Raw genomic sequence first — 19,480 nt, 5'->3', positions numbered from 1 at the left:
CTGCCTGTCTGCTCCCCTGCTCTCTTTCTCCCTGCCAGTCTGCTCTCCTGCTGTCGTTCTCCCTGCCAGTCTGCTCTCCTGCTGTCGTTCTCCCTGCCAGTCTGCTCTCCTGCTGTCGTTCTCCCTGCCAGTCTGCTCTCCTGCTGTCGTTCTCCCTGCCTGTCTGCTCTCCTGCTGTCTTTCTCCCTGCCTGTCTGCTCCCCTGCTCTCTTTCTCCCTGCCAGTCTGCTCTCCTGCTGTCGTTCTCCCTGCCAGTCTGCTCTCCTGCTGTCGTTCTCCCTGCCAGTCTGCTCTCCTGCTGTCTTTCTCCCTGCCAGTCTGCTCTCCTGCTGTCGTTCTCCCTGCCTGTCTGCTCTCCTGCTGTCTTTCTCCCTGCCAGTCTGCTCTCCTGCTCTCGTTCTCCCTGCCTGTCTGCTCCCCTGCTGTCTTTCTCCCTGCCAGTCTGCTCTCCTGCTGTCGTTCTCCCTGCCTGTCTGCTCTCCTGCTGTCGTTCTCCCTGCCTGTCTGCTCTCCTGCTGTCGTTCTCCCTGCCAGTCTGCTCTCCTGCTGTCGTTCTCCCTGCCAGTCTGCTCTCCTGCTGTCTTTCTCCCTGCCAGTCTGCTCTCCTGCTGTCGTTCTCCCTGCCTGTCTGCTCTCCTGCTGTCGTTCTCCCTGCCTGTCTGCTCTCCTGCTGTCGTTCTCCCTGCCAGTCTGCTCTCCTGCTCTCTCTCTCCCTGCCAGTCTGCTCTCCTGCTGTCGTTCTCCCTGCCAGTCTGCTCTCCTGCTGTCTTTCTCCCTGCCAGTCTGCTCTCCTGCTGTCGTTCTCCCTGCCTGTCTGCTCTCCTGCTGTCGTTCTCCCTGCCTGTCTGCTCCCCTGCTGTCTTTCTCCCTGCCTGTCTGCTCCCCTGCTCTCTCTCTCCCTGCACCTCTTCTTTCACGTGGGAATGCTCCCTCGTCAGGAGGAAGAGGACACAATGGCACTTCCCACAATGCCACATTTACAGGCCCCTTCACAGGGCTATAGGAACAATCAGCCAATCAGACACTGTCAAACCACAGACTCACAGACAATCATCAATTGTTCTCCTGGAGGAAGATATGGGAAACAACAATCAGTCCCACATTACTTAAGTCCCTTTTATTCATTTATTTTACTGCTGCTGCTCACCATACCTCAACGCATAAACTTCCTCTCAAAGACCCCCATGGGCTTTTAACTAGAGACAGACAGCGAGAGGGGGGTGTCATCCAATTGTAGTCTTTGTCGTCTAGGTGGTGAGTCATGTTTCAAATTGAGTGGTTTTAAGGTTACTACTACAAACCCAAGAGGAACCCAGGTCAGCTGAAACACACACACATACACTCACACAGAACTGTGTCACTAACATGCACATTGTGGTCAGAGCGTGGCAGGGGTCCAGGGACGGATGGCAAATATCCCTGCGTTCGATTTGTATAGAAAGAAAAGGAAAAACGACACTAATTCTATTCATGGGCCTACTATATGACTATTCATGAGCCTACTGTATGACTATTCATGGGCCTACTGTATGACTATTCATGGGCCTACTATATGACTATTCATGGGCCTACTATATGACTATTCATGAGCCTACTGTATGACTATTCATGGGCCTACTGTATGACTATTCATGGGCCTACTGTATGACTATTCATGGGCCTACTGTATGACTATTCATGGGCCTACTATATGACTATTCATGGGCCTACTGTATGACTATTCATGAGCCTACTGTATGACTATTCATGGGCCTACTGAATGACTATTCATGAGCCTACTGTATGACTATTCATGGGCCTGCTGTATGACTGTTCATGGGCCTACTGTATGACTATTCATGGGCCTACTATATGACTATTCATGGGCCTACTGTATGACTATTCATGGGCCTACTATATGACTATTCATGGGCCTACTGTATGACTATTCATGGGCCTACTGTATGACTATTCATGGGCCTACTATATGACTATTCATGAGCCTACTGTATGACTATTCATGGGCCTACTATATGACTATTCATGGGCCTACTGTATGACTATTCATGAGCCTACTGTATGACTATTCATGGGCCTACTGTATGACTATTCATGGGCCTACTATATGACTATTCATGAGCCTACTGTATGACTATTCATGGGCCTACTATATGACTATTCATGGGCCTACTATATGACTCTTCATGAGCCTACTGTATGACTATTCACGGGCCTACTGTATGACTATTCATGAGCCTACTGTATGACTATTCACGGGCCTACTGTATGACCATTCATGGGCCTACTGTATGACTATTCATGGGCCTACTGTATGACTATTCATGGGCCTACTGTATGACTATTCATGGGCCTACTGTATGACTATTCATGGGCCTACTGTATGACTATTCATGGGTCTACTGTATGACTATTCGTGAGCCTACTGTATGACTGTTCATGGGCCTGCTGTATGACTGTTCATGGGCCTACTGTATGACTGTTCATGTGTTATGAACTTGAGTGAAGACCCAAAAGCGGTTTTAACAGAAAACAGAGTTCTTTAATGAAAATACAGGAATGGCATAAATCCTCTTCCAACGTTGTCAGCGGAACAAAAAGAACGTTAGTATAGTGCAGGATGCTCCTGCCAGGCAGACTCCGACAGGACAGGACAAGGTGGAAGCAAACGAGACGACAGCTTGCTTCTGGCATCAAAAAACACAAACAAGAATCAGACACTGAAAGTAGCAGGAACAGAGAGAGAAATAGAGACCTAATCAGAGGGGGAAGAGAGAACAGGTGGGGAAGAGTGAAAGAGCTAGTTAGGGCAGATGTAGAACAGCTGAGGAATGAGAGACAGAGAAGGTAACCTAAAAAGACCAGCAGAGAGAGAGAATGAAGAGAAAGGACAGGAACAGACATAACAAGACATGACATCATGGGCCTACTGTATGACTATTCATGGGCCTACTGTATGACTATTCATGGGCCTACTGTATGACTATTCACGGGCCTTCTGTATGACTTATGAATCATCTGTTCTGTTCTCTTGACATTGAAGTAACTCAATATTTTGTGATACACACACACACACACACACACACGCACACACACCCACACACACACACACACACACACACACACACACAAACGCTCGCTCGCACACACACAACACACACATCTCTCTCTCACACATGCACACCTAATCACACACACACTCATGGTGTGTGTTTTCCCACAGTCCTGGAGGCTCCGGTGCTGTTACAGAATCTGTCTGACTGCAGCGTGAACATCAGCAGCTCAGTGACACTCAGCTGCCACGCCCACGGAGTGCCACGCCCATTCATCACATGGTACAAGGACCAACACACACTGCTTCAGGGATCAGGTGGGAGGCACAGTGATCTTATATCCCCGTCTCAACTATACTGAACAAAAATATAAACGCAACATGCAACAATTTCAACAATTTTGCTGAGATTACAGTTCATAAGGTAATCAGTCAATTGAAATAAATTCATTTGGCCGTAATCTATAGATTTCACACGACAGGGCAGAGTCGCAGCCATTGTTGGGCCTGGGAGGGCATAGGCCCACCCGCTGGGAGCCAGGTCCAGCCAATCAGAATGAGTTTATCTCCACAAAACGTCTTTATTAGAGACAGAAGTACTCCTCAGCTGTCCGGGTGGCTGGTCTCAGACAATCCTGCAGGTGAAGAAGCCAGATATGGAGGTCCTGGGCGTACTGCCAAATGGACGTACCGACAAATTCTCTAAAACAACATTGGAAGTGGCTTATGGTAGAGAAATTAACGTCTCTGGCAACAGCTCTGGTGAACATTCCTGCAGTCAGCATACCAATTGCACACTCCCTCAAAACTTGAGACGTGTGACAAAACAGCACGTTTTTACCTTTGATTGTCCCGAGACCAAGGTGCACCTGTGTAATGATCATGCTGTTTAATCAGCTTATTGATATGCCACACCAGTCAGGTGGATGGATTATTTTGGCAAAGGAGAAACGCTCACGAACAAGGATATAAACACATTTGTGCCCAAAATTTGAGAGAATTTTTAAAAAACCTTTATTTAACTAGGCAGGTCAGTTAATTAAGAACAAATTCTTATTTTCAATGACGGCCTGGGAACAGTGAGTTAACTGCCTGTTCAGGGGCAGAGCGACAGATTTGTACCTTGTCAGCTCAGGTGTTTGAACTTGCTACCTTCCGGTTACTAGTCCAACGCGCTAACCACGAGGCTACCCTGCCGCTTGTTGTGCGTATGGAACATTTCTGAGATCTTTAATTTCAGCTCTTGAAACATGGGAACAACACTTTTATGTGTTGTGTTTATATTTTTGTTCACTATATATATGGGAATATTACAACAGTGAAAGTTGAGTTGCTTGGTGACTTGGAGTGTCAATAGTATAAAATGACTTCCTCTTTCTTACTTCACCTGCACTGATCTGAATAAATCAGAATAAAGACAGGAAGATGAGAGAGGAATCCTCTTCAAACTGTTGAGAATGAGACTCCTGAAGTTGGTGTTGGGAAATGACTGTGACACGTTCTGTTCCTCATGTGCAGGTATCGTCATAGCACAAGGAGGCGAGAACCTCCACATTGACCGAATCACAGTGGAGGACCAGGGTCTGTACACCTGCCAGGCAACCAATGAGAGAGGCTCTGCTGAGAGCTCTGCCTACATCTGGGTTCACAGTAAGGATCCATTGACCAATAGTAACTGTAGAATACACTCAACTCTCTCTCCTCTCTCGTTCTATAACCATCCAAGATGGGTGTCTTCCATATTTGGTCATGTTGGTGCCTGTGGATAAACACTCTTGTGATAGCCGGGATGTGGGTGTTAAAGGGTACCAATGACAACCAATTAGATTATCAACCTTATACATATAACAGTCATCTAATCATGATCTACTATAACAAGGGTGAAGAGTAAAGCCTCAGCTAATAGGGTCAGTTGTAAAGACAAAACGAGACACTGCTTTAGATAGTGCTGCTATCCTTATACGTCTTGATTGATTTTCCCTTCTTTAGAGAGTCTTTGGTGCGTAACCCAGTCCTTTCCAGTAGAGGCTGGACTACAGTGTAAGTCACCCCTGTTTGGAGGACCCACTCACTGAGTAGCAGCTAGCGGAAGCTCCCTAGCCTGACCATGGAGAGGAGTGGCTCAGTGTTGTTCTGTTCTAATAAGTCAGGAAGGAAGCTGTCTCCCTTTTTGATTTCCCTCGGAAGCCCCACTCTGCTGCCCCGTAAACTGAGGCTATTTCTATATCTTCAGAAGCCCCACTCTGCTGCCCCGTAAACTGAGGCTATTTCTATATCTTCAGAAGCCCCACTCTGCTGCCCCGTAAACTGAGGCTATTTCTATATCTTCAGAAGCCCCACTCTGCTGCCCCGTAAACTGAGGCTATTTCTATATCTTCAGAAGCCCCACTCTGCTGCCCCGTAAACTGAGGCTATTTCTATATCTTCAGAAGCCCCACTCTGCTGCCCCGTAAACTGAGGCTATTTCTATATCTTCAGAAAAACACCAAGATGAATGAAGAAGATGGCTGTTTGTGTTTGAGCCTGTTGGGTCGTTTCCACCCTGATCAGAGGCTGGGACAGACAGGGAGGGACGGAGGGAATGTCTTTATTGTTTTGAAACTTCTGTATGTGTGATGTCTACTGTTAATTTCACTTTATATATTATCTACCTTACTTGCTTTGGCAATGTTAACACATGTTTCCCATGCCAATAAAGCCCTTGAATTGAATTGAGTGAGAGAACAGCGCCCTCGTGTGGGAAGGTGGAGAACTGCAGCACATGAGTGAAATAAATGTCAGATAAGTGATTTTACTTGAAGTGAGTGAGGAGAGAATAAATATTCCTGAGAGGGCCTTGTTCATTGATGTGCTTCTATTTCTATAGTTTAAAATGGGTAAATCCTCAGATACATTTCAATCATGCTCTCTTCTCTCTCCCTTACGTTGTACACAGAGAATATGTTTGCAGAATCTCAATTTGGTATTTGTCCCATTTTGTGAATTCTTGGCTGGTAAGCGGACCCCAAACCTCACAACCATGAAGGGCAAAAGGGTTCTATAACTGATTCAAATACTTTTAGCCTGATCCTAATTGGTATGTTGAATTTGATGTTCCTTTTGATGGCATAGAAGGCCCTTCTTGCCTTGTCTCTCAGATCGTTCACAGCTTTGTGATAGTTACCTGTGGCGCTGATGTTTAGGCCGAGGTATGTATAGTTATGTATGTATAGAAACGGTGCCTAGATGGAATTTGGATTTGTGGTCCTGGCAACTGGGCCTTTTTTGGAACACGGTTATTTTTGTCTCACTGAGATCTACTGTCAGGGCCCAGGTCTGTCAGGGCCCAGGTCTGTCCGGGCGCATGTCTGTCAGGGCCCAGGTCTGTCCGGGCGCATGTCTGTCAGGGCCCAGGTCTGTCAGGGCCCAGGTCTGTCAGGGCCCAGGTCTGTCAGGGCCCAGGTCTGTCAGGGCTCAGGTCTGTCAGGGCCCAGGTCTGTCCGGGCGCATGTCTGTCAGGGCTCAGGTCTGTCAGGGCCCAGGTCTGTCAGGGCCCAGGTCTGTCAGGGCTCAGGTCTGTCAGGGCCCAGGTCTGTCCGGGCGCATGTCTGTCAGGGCTCAGGTCTGTCAGGGCCCAGGTCTGTCAGGGCCCAGGTCTGTCAGGGCCCAGGTCTGTCAGGGCTCAGGTCTGTCAGGGCCCAGGTCTGTCCGGGCGCATGTCTGTCAGGGCCCAGGTCTGTCAGGGCCCAGGTCTGTCAGGGCCCAGGTCTGTCAGGGCTCAGGTCTGTCAGGGCCCAGGTCTGTCCGGGCGCATGTCTGTCAGGGCCCAGGTCTGTCCGGGCGCATGTCTGTCAGGGCCCAGGTCTGTCAGGGCCCAGGTCTGTCAGGGCCCAGGTCTGTCAGGGCCCAGGTCTGTCCGGGCACATGTCTGTCAGGGCCCAGGTCTGTCAGGGCCCAGGTCTGTCAGGGCCCAGGTCTGTCAGGGCCCAGGTCTGTCAGGACCCAGGTCTGTCAGGGCCCAGGTCTGTCCGGGCGCATGTCTGTCAGGGCCCAGGTCTGTCAGGGCCCAGGTCTGACAGAATCTGTGCAGAAGATCTAGGTGCTGCTGTCGGCCCTCCTTGGTTGGGGACAGAAGCACCAGATCATCAGTAAACATTTGACTTCAAATTCTAGTCCTCTCTCTCTCTGTGTAGACTCATCAGGTGGCCTGTCTCTGGAGATCCCTACTCTCACCTGTACCTGTCTGGTGGCCACTCTCTTCTGGCTGCTTCTCACTCTCTTCATACGTAAACTCAAAAAGGTGAGACACAAATGGAGCAGACATGACTGTATAAAATTGTGTAACTATCTGTCCTATTTTTGATGATTTCATATAAATCCATTTCTCGCAGCCAAACTCTTCGAGTGCCAAGGCTGAGTACCTTTCAATCATCCTGGACCCAGGGGAGGGGCCTCTGGAGGAGCAGTGTGATAGGCTACAGTACGACCCAGGCCAATGGGAGTTCCCCAGAGACCGCCTCAAACTGGGTATAACTTTACATCATTTGTTGCCGACCTGGTACACTGTGTAGTGATTGGTTACAGACCAAGTATAAAGTTGGGAGAGAGGAGATGATTAAGATTAGTGATAGATATGATCACTTCCTCGTAACAATCTTATCTGCATCAGAGATGACTGGGAGTGCCCCATGTAATCAGCGTTAACTGTGTTGTGCTAATCATGTCTGTCAAGGGTGGGAGCTGTGTTTACTGTAACTAATCAGTTCTGGCTAGGGTGGAATCTGTGTTTGACTCATCAGGGCTTGTGGGATATACAATAAATGTCATTTTCATTTCTCAAGTTTTATGAACGGTCAGCTGGGATATCTAGGTGGTTCCCACCTGAAGCCTTTAGAAACATTGACTCAACCCCACCAATTGAGAAACAAATAAGATTGTGTTTGAATTATCTCTCTGTGTCCTTCCAGAGAAACCTCTGGGCCGTGGGGCCTTTGGGAAAGTCATGCAGGCGTCTGCCTTTGGCATCGAAAACTCTACAGGCTGCAGGACTGTGGCTGTCAAGATGCTCAAGGGTACCTGCTTTATTATGTTCCCTATATCTTAGTCATCTAACAACGTGACAAATGATGACCATTCAGAATAGAACAACTGAATACAATAGAACATGACTCTACCAGCATAATGTGCTGTATTTATAATGTACTGTATTTATAATGCACTGTATTTATAATGTACTGTATTAATAATGTACTGTATTTATAATTTACTGTATTTATAATGTGCTGTATTAATAATGTGCTGTATTAATTGTGTGCTGTATTAATTGTGTGCTGTATTTATAATGTGCTGTATTTATAATGTGCTGTATTAATTGTGTGCTGTATTTATAATGTACTGTATTTATAATGTACTGTATTAATAACGTACTGTATTAATTATGTACTGTATTAATAATGTACTGTATGAATTATGTGCTGTATTTATAATGTACTGTATTTATAATGTGCTGTATTTATAATGTTCTGTATTAATAATGTGCTGTAGTTATAATGTTCTGTATTAATAATGTGCTGTATTTATAATGTGCTGTATTTATACTGTGCTGTATTAATAATGTGCTGTATTTATAATGTGCTGTAATTATAGAGTGATGTATTTATAATGTGCTGTATATATAGTGTGCTGTATTTATAATATACTGTATTTATTAAGTGATGTATTTATAATGCACTGTATTTATAATGTACTGTATTTATAATGTGCTGTATTTATAATTTACTGTATTTATAATGTGCTGTATTAATAATGTGCTGTATTTATAATGTGCTGTATTAATAATGTGCTGTATTTATAATTTACTGTATTTTATAATGTGCTGCATTTATAATGTGCTGTATTTATAATTTACTGTATTTATAATGTGCTGTATTAATAATGTGCTGTATTTATAATGTACTGTATTTATAATTTACTGTATTTATAACGTACTGTATTAATAATGTGCTGTATTAATAATGTACTGTATTTATAATTTACTGTATTTATAACGTACTGTATTTATAATGTGCTGTATTTATAATGTACTGTATTTATAAATTACTGTATTTATAATGTGCTGTATTAATAATGTGCTGTATTAATAATGTACTGTATTTATAATGTGCTGTATTTATAATGTGCTTTATTTATAATTTACTGTATTTATAATGTGCTGTATTCATAATGTGCTGTATTTATAATGTACTGTATTTATAATTTACTGTATTTATAATGTACTGTATTTATAATGTGCTGTATTTATAATGTGCTGTATTTATTATTTATAATGTGCTGTATTAATAATGTGCTGTATTAATAATTTGCTGTATTAATAATGTGCTGTATTTATAATTTACTGTATTTATAATGTGCTGTATTAATAATGTGCTGTATTAATAATGTGCCGTATTTATAATGTGATGTATTTATAATGTGCTGTATTTATAATTTACTGTATTTATAATGTGCTGTATTTATAATGTGCTGTATTTATAATTTACTGTATTTATAATTTGCTGTATTAATAATGTGCCGTATTTATAATGTGATGTATTTATAATGTGCTGTGCTGTATGTTGTCCACCAGAGGGGGCTACTCCCAGTGACCACAAGGCTCTGATGACAGAACTGAAGATCCTGAACCACATCGGCCACCACCTGAATGTGGTCAACCTGCTGGGAGCCTGCACCAAGGCAGGGCCTCTCATGGTGATAGTGGAGTACTGTAGGTATGGAAACCTATCCACCTACCTGAAGAGCAAGAGAGATGTGTTCCTGCTCAACAAAGTGAGTTCTCCCTCTGTCCAGACCGACAGACAGACAGACAGATAGACAGGCCAACAGACAGACAGAGCCTTAACTTACAGACCTCAATGAGGTCAAGTTCCCATTGACATCCTGTCTATATATTTATGCTGTGAAGAGCGTCATGAATGTCTTATTGTCACACTTACAGACGTTAACATACTTATCTCACATTCAAGTCTCATTTCCTCTGACAGACACACAGAATGAGCCTCAAGCAATCAAACACATCACCAACTCACTTCTGCAATCAATTGATGTTCTGTCATCTGTAATAAGATAGAGGGACTTTTTCCTTAATGTAAGAATCTGTAGTTCTGAGAATTGAGTCCTGTATGCTTCATGTTAACAGTCATAGTTCCCTTGTAGTTGTAATGCGGTGTTTTGTGTCGTATAGTTTATGTGTAGTGGTGTAAACTAGAGACAAACACACTAAGTCCACAAACTAAATATAATTAATACAGAATATCCATATTGACCAGTAGCACTACCTGAACACATTAACCACAACTCATTCTCTCTCCCTGTGACAGGATGGGAAGAAGAGGTGTTTCGAGGAGAGAGAGGGCACAGAGGAGAGGGGTAAGAGAGAGAGGACAGAGGAGAGGGGTAAGAGAGAGAGGACAGAGGAGAGGGGTAAGAGAGAGAGGACAGAGGAGGGGGGTAAGAGAGAGAGGACAGAGGAGGGGGGTAAGAGAGAGAGAGGACAGAGAAGAGGGGTAAGAGAGAGAGGACAGAGGAAAGGGGTGAGAGAGAGAACAGAGGAGGGGGGTAAGAGAGAGAGGACAGAGGAGAGGTGTAAGAGAGAGAGAACAGAGGAGGGGGTAAGAGAGAGAGAACAGAGGAGAGGGGTAAGAGAGAGAGAGAACAGAGGAGAGGGGTAAGAGAGAGAGGACAGAGGAGAGGTGTAAGAGAGAGAGAACAGAGGAGGGGGGTAAGAGAGAGAGAACAGAGGAGAGGGGTAAGAGAGAGAGAACAGAGGAGAGGGGTAAGAGAGAGAGGACAGAGGAGGGGGTAAAAGACAGAGAACAGAGGAGAGGGGTAAGAGAGAGAGAACAGAGGAGAGGGGTAAGAGAGAGAGAGAACAGAGGAGAGGGGTAAGAGAGAGAGGACAGAGGAGGGGGGTAAAAGAGAGAGGACAGAGGAGGGGGGTAAAAGAGAGAGAACAGAGGAGAGGGGTAAGAGAGAGAGAACAGAGGAGAGGGGTAAGAGAGAGAGAGAACAGAGGAGAGGGGTAAGAGAGAGAGGACAGAGGAGGGGGTAAAAGAGAGAGAACAGAGGAGAGGGGTAAGAGAGAGAGAACAGAGGAGAGGGGTAAGAGAGACAGAGAACAGAGGAGAGGGGTAAGAGAGAGAGAGAACAGAGGAGAGGGGTAAGAGAGAGAGAGAACAGAGGAGAGGGGTAAGAGAGAGAGGACAGAGGAAAGGGGTGAGAGAGAGAACAGAGGAGGGGGGTAAGAGAGAGAGGACAGAGGAGAGGTGTAAGAGAGAGAGAACAGAGGAGGGGGGTAAGAGAGAGAGAACAGAGGAGAGGGGTAAGAGAGAGAGGACAGAGGAGAGGTGTAAGAGAGAGAGAACAGAGGAGGGGGGTAAGAGAGAGAGAACAGAGGAGAGGGGTAAGAGAGAGAGAGAACAGAGGAGAGGGGTAAGAGAGAGAGGACAGAGGAGGGGGGTAAAAGAGAGAGAACAGAGGAGAGGGGTAAGAGAGAGAGAACAGAGGAGAGGGGTAAGAGAGAGAGAGAACAGAGGAGAGGGGTAAGAGAGAGAGGACAGAGGAGGGGGGTAAAAGAGAGAGGACAGAGGAGGGGGGTAAAAGAGAGAGAACAGAGGAGAGGGGTAAGAGAGAGAGAACAGAGGAGAGGGGTAAGAGAGAGAGAGAACAGAGGAGAGGGGTAAGAGAGAGAGGACAGAGGAGGGGGGTAAAAGAGAGAGAACAGAGGAGAGGGGTAAGAGAGAGAGAACAGAGGAGAGGGGTAAGAGAGACAGAGAACAGAGGAGAGGGGTAAGAGAGAGAGAGAACAGAGGAGAGGGGTAAGAGAGAGAGAGAACAGAGGAGAGGGGTAAGAGAGAGAGAGGACAGAGGAGAGGGGTAAGAGAGAGATGACAGAGGAGGGGGGTAAAAGAGAGAGAACAGAGGAGAGGGGTAAGAGAGAGAGAACAGATGAGAGGGGTAAGAGAGACAGAGAACAGAGGAGAGGGGTAAGAGAGAGAGAGAGAACAGAGGAGAGGGGTAAGAGAGAGAGAGAACAGAGGAGAGGGGTAAGAGAGAGAGGACAGCGGAGAGGCATAATAGAGAGAGAACAGAGGAGAGGGGTAAGAGAGAGAGAGAACAGAGGAGAGGGGTAAGAGAGAGAGAGAACACAGGAGAGGGGTAAGAGAGAGAGAGAGAGAGAGAGAGAGAGAGAGAGAGAGAACAGAGGAGAGGGGTAAGAGAGAGAGAGAGAGAGAGAGAACAGAGGAGAGGGGTAAAGAGAGAGAGAACAGAGGAGAGGGGTAAGAGAGAGAGAACAGAGGAGAGGGGTAAGAGAGAGAGAAAGAACAGATGAGAGGGGTAAGAGAGAGAGAACAGAGGAGAGTAGTAAGAGAGAGAGAGAACAGAGGAGAGGGGTAAGAGAGAGAGGACAGAGGAGAGGGGTAAGAGAGAGAGGACAGAGGAGAGGAATAAGAGAGAGAGAGAACAGAGGGGTAAGAGGGAGAGAGAACAGGGGGGTAAGAGACAGAGGAGAGGGGTAAGAGACAGAGGAGAGGGGTAAGCAGGGTAAGAGATAGAGTAGAGGGGTAAAGAGGAGAGGGGTAAGAGGGGTAGGAGACAGAGGAGAGGGGTAAGAGACAGAGGAGAGTGGTAAGAGGAGAGGGGTAAGAGGGGTAAGAGACAGAGGAGAGGGGTAAGAGACAGAGGTGAGGGGTAAGAGAGAAAGGAGAGAGAGATCAGAGGAGAGAGGTAAGAGAGAGAACAGAGGAGAGGGGTAAGAGAGAGAGAGAGATCAGAGGATAGAGGTAAGAGAGAGAGGACAGAGGAGAGGGGTAAGAGAGAGAGGACAGAGGAAAGGGGTAAGAGAGAGAGAACAGAGGAGAGGGGTAAGAGAGAGAGGGCAGAGGAGAGGGGTAAGAGAGAGAGGACAGAGGAGAGGGGTAAGAGAGAGAGGACAGAGGAGAGGGATAAGAGAGAGTGAACAGAGGAGGGGGATAAGAGAGAGAGGACAGAGGAGGGGGGTAAAAGAGAGAGAGGACAGAGGAGGGGGGTAAAAGAGAGAGAACAGAGGAGAGGGGTAAGAGAGAGAGAGAGAACAGAGGAGAGGGGTAAGAGAGACAGAGAACAGAGGAGAGGGGTAAGAGAGAGAGAGAACAGAGGAGAGGGGTAAGAGAGAGAGAGAACAGAGGAGAGGGGTAAGAGAGAGAGAACAGAGGAGAGGGGTAAGAGAGAGAGAACAGAGGAGAGGGGTAAGAGAGAGAGAGAGAGAGAACAGAGGAGAGGGGTAAGAGAGAGAGAACATGGGAGAAGGGTAAGAGAGAGAGAACAGAGGAGAGGGGTAAGAGAGAGAGAGAACAGAGGAGAGGGGTAAGAGAGAGAGAGGACAGAGGAGAGGGGTAAGAGAGAGAGAGGACAGAGGAGGGGGGTAAAAGAGAGAGAACAGAGGAGAGGGGTAAGAGAGAGAGAGGACAGAGGAGGGGGGTAAAAGAGAGAGAACAGAGGAGAGGGGTAAGAGAGAGAGAGAACAGAGGAGAGGGGTAAGAGAGACAGAGAACAGAGGAGAGGGGTAAGAGAGAGAGAGAACAGAGGAGAGGGGTAAGAGAGAGAGAGAACAGAGGAGAGGGGTAAGAGAGAGAGGACAGCGGAGAGGCATAATAGAGAGAGAACAGAGGAGAGGGGTAAGAGAGAGAGAGAACAGAGGAGAGGGGTAAGAGAGAGAGAGAGAGAACAGAGGAGAGGGGTAAGAGAGAGAGAACATGGGAGAAGGGTAAGAGAGAGAGAACAGAGGAGAGGGGTAAGAGAGAGAGAGAACAGAGGAGAGGGGTAAGAGAGAGAGAGAACAGAGGAGAGCGGTAAGAGAGAGAGAACAGAGGAGAGGGGTAAGAGAGAGAGAACAGAGGAGAGGGGTAAGAGAGAGAGAACAGAGGAGAGGGGTAAGAGAGAGAGAGAACAGAGGAGAGGGGTAAGAGAGAGAGAGAGAACAGAGGAGAGGGGTAAGAGAGAGAGAGAACAGAGGAGAGGAATAAGAGAGAGGGAGAACAGAGGGGTAAGAGGGAGAGAGAACAGGGGGGTAAGAGACAGAGGAGAAGGGTAAGAGACAGAGTAGAGGGGTAAGCGGGGTAAGAGATAGAGTAGAGGGGTAAAGAGGAGAGGGGTAAGAGGGGTAAGAGACAGAGGAGAGGGGTAAGAGACAGAGGAGAGGGGTAAGAGACAGAGGAGAGGGGTAAGAGACAGAGGAAAGGGGTAAGAGACAGAGAGAGGGGTAAGAGAGAGAGGAGAGGGGTAAGAGACAGATGAGAGGGGTAAGAGACAGAGGAGAGGGTTAAGAGACAGAGGAGAGGGGTAAGAGACAGAGGAGAGGGGTAAGGGACAGAGGAGAGGGGTAAGAGACAGAGGAGAGGGTTAAGAGACAGAGGAGAGGTTTAAGAGACAGAGGAGAGGGGTAAGAGACAGAGGAGAGGGGTAAGAGACAGAGGAAAGGGGTAAGAGACAGAGGAGAGGGGTAAGAGACAGAGGAGAGGGGTAAGAGACAGAGGAGAGGGGTAAGAGACAGAGGAGAGGGGTAAGAGACAGAGGAGAGGGTTAAGAGACAGAGGAGAGGTTTAAGAGACAGAGGAGAGGGGTAAGAGACAGAGGAGAGGGTAAGAGACAGAGGAAAGGGGTAAGAGACAGAGGAGAGGGGTAAGAGACAGAGGAGAGGGGTAAGAGACAGAGGAGAGGGGTAAGAGACAGAGGAAAGGGGTAAGAGACAGAGGAGAGGGGTAAGAGACAGAGGAGAGGGGTAAGAGACAGAGGAGAGGGGTAAGAGACAGAGGAACCGGGTAAGAGACAGAGGAGAGGGGTAAGAGACAGAGGAGAGGGGTAAGAGACAGAGGAAAGGGGTAAGAGACAGAGGAGAGGGGTAAGAGACAGAGGAGAGGGGTAAGAGACAGAGGAAAGGGGTAAGAGACAGAGGAGAGGGGTAAGAGACAGGGGAGAGGGGTAAGAGACAGAGGAGAGGGGTAAGAGACAGAGGAGAGGGGTAAGAGACAGAGGAGAGGGTTAAGAGAGAAAGGAGAGGGGTAAGAGACAGAGGAGAGGGGTAAGAGACAGAGGAGAGGGGTAAGAGACAGAGGAGAGGGTTAAGAGACAGAGGAGAGGGGTAAGAGACAGAGGAGAGGGGTAAGAGACAGAGGAGAGGGGTAAGGGAGATAACAGGTTTATCTACACGTTTTTTGTTGTTGTTGAGATTTTTATCTTTCAATCCTCACCCTCATAACACCTCCTCTCCCTTGCTCTCTCTCTGTCTCTCTCACTCTGTCTCTCTCTCCCTTTCTCTCTGTCTGTCTGTCTCCCTCTCTCCCTCTCCAGGTGTCTCCAAGTCTCCTCTGTTCCTGGAGGATCTCATCTCCTTCAGTTTCCAGGTGTCTCGAGGCATGGAGTTCCTCGCCTCTCGCAAGGTTTGATACCCTGTGTCTGTCAGCCTGTCTGTCTGAGAAGATATGACCTTGAAAATATGGGTCTCATTTGTACCTCGATGCGATCAATAGATCCAAATTGTGCATTCTAAATGTGTGTGTGAGTTGACTGTGTTTCTATGTCAGTGTATCCACCGTGACCTGGCTGCCAGGAACATTCTGCTGTCTGAGAACAAAGTGGTGAAGATCTGTGACTTTGGTCTGGCCAGAGACCTCTACAAAGACCTGGACTATGTCCGCAAGGGAGACGTGAGTGTACACACACACACACACACACGCACGCACGCACAAAAAAAATCTATCAATCATCTCCTCCTCATAACGGGGACTTCACTGTACTTAGCCTATTCTCAGATCTACAGTAGTTGTGCTGTCCGGCCAAGTTGGCGAGACACCTCAAACAGGTCTGGGACAAGGATATTCTGTACTCTCTGCTGGCAGCTGATTTTGACCCATGACCCCTGTTTTCCACAGGCAAGGCTGCCATTGAAGTGGATGTCCCCAGAGTCCATATTTGACAAGGTGTTCACGACCCAGAGTGACGTGTGGTCCTATGGAGTTCTGCTCTGGGAGATATTCTCTCTGGGTCGGTCCTCATATCCACTTACACAATACACATACTGCTGGTCCCATAGAATTAGGAATTAGAATACTAGTCATTTAATAGGATCTCTATGGCTCATACTATGACTAGTACATACCGTTACACACCTAGACAAGACTCAAGGCTTCTCTCTGTCTGTCTCACAGGGGCCTCTCCGTACCCAGGCCTGAACATAGATGAGGAGTTCTGCCACCAACTAAAGGAGGGAACACGCATGCGATCCCCAGAGTACAGCACTCCAGAAATGTGAGAAAGAGAAATATATTGATGGAGAGAGAACTGAAGAGAGACTGTGGTGTGAGTATAACTGGTGTGTTGTCTGTAGTTACAGCACCATGCTGGCATGCTGGGAGGCTAACCCCTCAGACCGCCCCACCTTCACTGGCCTAGTGGAAACACTGGGAGACCTGCTGGAAGCACGGGTTCAACAGGTAACACACACACACACTCTCTCTCTCTCTCTCTCTCTCTCTCTCTCTCTTTCATATGCATTGAACCTTGTCTATGATCAGGATGGGAAGGACTACATTCCCCTGGGCACATTCCTGTGTGGAGAGAGAGACCCAGACAGCAGCGTCCAGAGAGACTCCACAGAGAGCTCCCTGACTGACCTGCATCCACACAGACTCATCAGCCTAGGGTAAGGCTAGGAACACCCCCATAAACAGAGAAACATATGACAGTTGGTACAGTCCAATGGGTTGTAGTTGGTCATGTTTTAATTCTGTTCCAGCTACATGAACACCAGGAGCACAGCGACACTCAGGACCTTTGAGGAACTGCCCAGCAAGGACCTGCCTGGCCCGGACGTGAGGACACACACTGATTCACATTTATATTCTTACTCACACCACACACTGCTTGTCACTGAGGTGTCTGGTGTGTTGCTGTGTATCACACACACTAATGTGTCGAACTGGTGTGTTTCAGGATGAGCAGGGAGACAGCGGGATGGTTCTACCCTCTGAGGAACTCAAACGCCTCAAATGGACCAGTGGCGCCAAGAGCCTCACAAGGTCACCACCCCTAACCTTCAACCCCTCATTGACTACAAATGAGTGTATTTTGTGTTCTGTGTTGATAATGATTGAGGGGGTGTGTTGGCAGGTCCTTTACCATCAGTACGTGCAGGGAGAACCTGGTGCCCTGCATGTGTAATGACATCACTGGTCTCCATGACGACGAGCCGCCTGTCCTCCCATGCGACTGTGACTCCGAGGAGAGCTGTTCCCCTCCACCCGACTACAACTCTGCCTTCCTCTACCCCTCCCTCTGACAACTCTATCATATCACACTTCTCCCTCTGGTTAGAACTGCCTTGGTTCCTCCCTCCCAGCACACCATGTAAAACACTCACTTCTGTCTATAGGCCATATTCCTACCTCTTCGTCACAGATGAATTATTGATGCAGTGCTTCATTTCCCCACAACATACTATCAGACGTCTTCACGCCAAGGATCTGTCTCTATAAACAGATTGTATTTGATGCTGTAGCTTCCTCAGGGGGACAGGAGTAGGGTGTGAATGACTGAGGCCTGTGTAGGGTGCCACACCCACACCACAAACAGCAGCTAAATCCATGATCGTGTTTTCACATGCAGCAACACCACATGTCCATGTACCATTCTATTTAGTATAGTTGCTTATCTCTATATGGGTACGGACTATAGAGCTCAGAGGAACCTCGGTTGCATCCAGTGACCTGACCATGATGTTCCTACACGTGTATGCTGGAAGAATGTATTCATTAGAAAAGTGTTACCTATTTATTTACAATATGTTAACCTCATGAAATTGTGTCAAGGCAGGCAACTGCCGTCAGTGATCATGAAAACCAGTATATGTGTTAGACCAGTCGATTCAGAGCTATGGAGAAGTACTGTATAACATGTTTAATAGCCACAGACGTTTGCCCTGACTGACACAAGTATGTATGTATTCAAAACACATCTAAAAATGTTGAAGTAAAGAAGCGTTATCACACTGACTGGCAAGACAATCCTCTGGTCTTCACATGCATGACACGAAGACAACACACTATTTTGGTAGATTTTATTAAAATACTGCTGTACACACAATATTGCAAAAGTTGAGACAATGAACACAAGATGGGCAGAACAACATTAGATGGTGATTGTAGATGTTTGTAGGAGAGGCGTGTCGGAGTGGGGGGAGTGGGGGAGAGGCGTGTGTCGGAGTGGGGGGAGGAGAGGCGTGTGTCAGAGAGGGGGGGGGAGGAGAGGCGTGTGTCAGAGTGGGGGGAGGAGAGGCGTGTGTCAGAGTGGGGGGAGGAGAGGCGTGTGTCAGAGTGGGGGGGGAGAGGCGTGTGTCAGAGGGGGGGGAGGGAGGCGTGTGTCAGAGTGGGGGGAGAGGCGTGTGTCAGAGTGGGGGGGGGGAGAGGCGTGTGTCAGAGTGGGGGGGCGTGTGTCGGAGTGGGGGGGGGCGTGTGTCGGAGTGGGGGGGGGGAGAGGCGTGTGTCAGAGTGGGGGGAGGAGAGGCGTGTGTCAGAGTGGGGGGGGAGGAGGGTGTGTGTCAGAGTGGGGGGGGCGTGTGTCAGTGTGGGGGGGAGGAGAGGCGTGTGTCAGAGGGGGGGAGAGGCGTGTGTCAGAGTGGGGGGAGGAGAGGCGTGTGTCAGAGTGGGGGGAGGAGAGGCGTGTGTCAGAGTGGGGGGAGGAGAGGCGTGTGTCAGAGTGGGGGGAGGAGAGGCGTGTGTCAGAGTGGGGGGAGGAGAGGCGTGTGTCAGAGTGGGGGGAGGAGAGGCGTGTGTCAGAGGGGGGGGAGAGGCGTGTGTCAGAGGGGGGGAGAGGCGTGTGTCAGAGGGGGGGAGAGGCGTGTGTCAGAGGGGGGGAGGCGTGTGTCAGGGGGGGGGAGAGGCGTGTGTCAGAGTGGGGGGAGGAGAGGCGTGTGTCAGAGTGGGGGGAGGAGAGGCGTGTGTCAGAGTGGGGGGAGGAGAGGCGTGTGTCAGAGTGGGGGGAGGAGAGGCGTGTGTCAGAGGGGGGGAGGCGTGTGTCAGAGGGGGGAGAGGCGTGTGTCAGAGTGGGGGGGGAGAGGCGTGTGTCAGAGTGGGGGGGGGAGAGGCGTGTGTCAGAGTGGGGGGGAGGCGTGTGTCAGAGTGGGGGGAGGAGAGGCGTGTGTCAGAGTGGGGGGAGGCGTGTGTCAGGGGGGGGAGGCGTGTGTCAGGGGGGGGAGAGGCGTGTGTCAGAGGGGGGAGGAGAGGCGTGTGTCAGAGTGGGGGGAGGAGAGGCGTGTGTCAGAGGTGTCAGAGTGGGGGGAGGAGAGGCGTGTGTCAGAGTGGGGGGGGAGGAGAGGCGTGTGTCAGAGTGGGGGGAGGAGAGGCGTGTGTCAGAGTGGGGGGA

At 48.3% G+C, this 19,480-nt stretch overlaps 1 protein-coding gene across 2 annotated transcripts in view; it reads left to right on the top strand.

Annotated features, from left to right (window-relative positions):
• The window catches only part of LOC135517236 (vascular endothelial growth factor receptor 1-like), an 80,797-nt gene extending 62,690 nt beyond the window's left edge, over positions 1-18,107 (top strand). For both annotated transcript variants that reach the window (XM_064941353.1, XM_064941354.1), the window contains 16 exons: positions 3,221-3,367; positions 4,568-4,699; positions 7,222-7,328; positions 7,420-7,555; positions 7,996-8,100; positions 9,654-9,853; positions 10,405-10,453; positions 15,413-15,501; positions 15,646-15,768; positions 15,994-16,105; positions 16,270-16,369; positions 16,449-16,554; positions 16,636-16,763; positions 16,857-16,932; positions 17,054-17,139; positions 17,231-18,107. In XM_064941353.1, the coding sequence (XP_064797425.1) occupies positions 3,221-3,367; positions 4,568-4,699; positions 7,222-7,328; positions 7,420-7,555; positions 7,996-8,100; positions 9,654-9,853; positions 10,405-10,453; positions 15,413-15,501; positions 15,646-15,768; positions 15,994-16,105; positions 16,270-16,369; positions 16,449-16,554; positions 16,636-16,763; positions 16,857-16,932; positions 17,054-17,139; positions 17,231-17,399 (1,865 nt within the window). In that variant the 3' untranslated portion in view covers positions 17,400-18,107. The remainder of the gene's footprint in view (positions 1-3,220; positions 3,368-4,567; positions 4,700-7,221; positions 7,329-7,419; positions 7,556-7,995; positions 8,101-9,653; positions 9,854-10,404; positions 10,454-15,412; positions 15,502-15,645; positions 15,769-15,993; positions 16,106-16,269; positions 16,370-16,448; positions 16,555-16,635; positions 16,764-16,856; positions 16,933-17,053; positions 17,140-17,230) is intronic.
• The last annotated feature ends 1,373 nt before the right edge of the window (positions 18,108-19,480 follow it).

Source organism: Oncorhynchus masou, chromosome 28 (assembly GCF_036934945.1).
Source record: "Oncorhynchus masou masou isolate Uvic2021 chromosome 28, UVic_Omas_1.1, whole genome shotgun sequence".
NCBI classification, from domain to species: domain Eukaryota; kingdom Metazoa; phylum Chordata; class Actinopteri; order Salmoniformes; family Salmonidae; genus Oncorhynchus; species Oncorhynchus masou.
The sequence above is the reverse complement of the archived record's forward strand: the minus strand, read 5'-3'. Positions and strand labels throughout refer to the sequence as shown.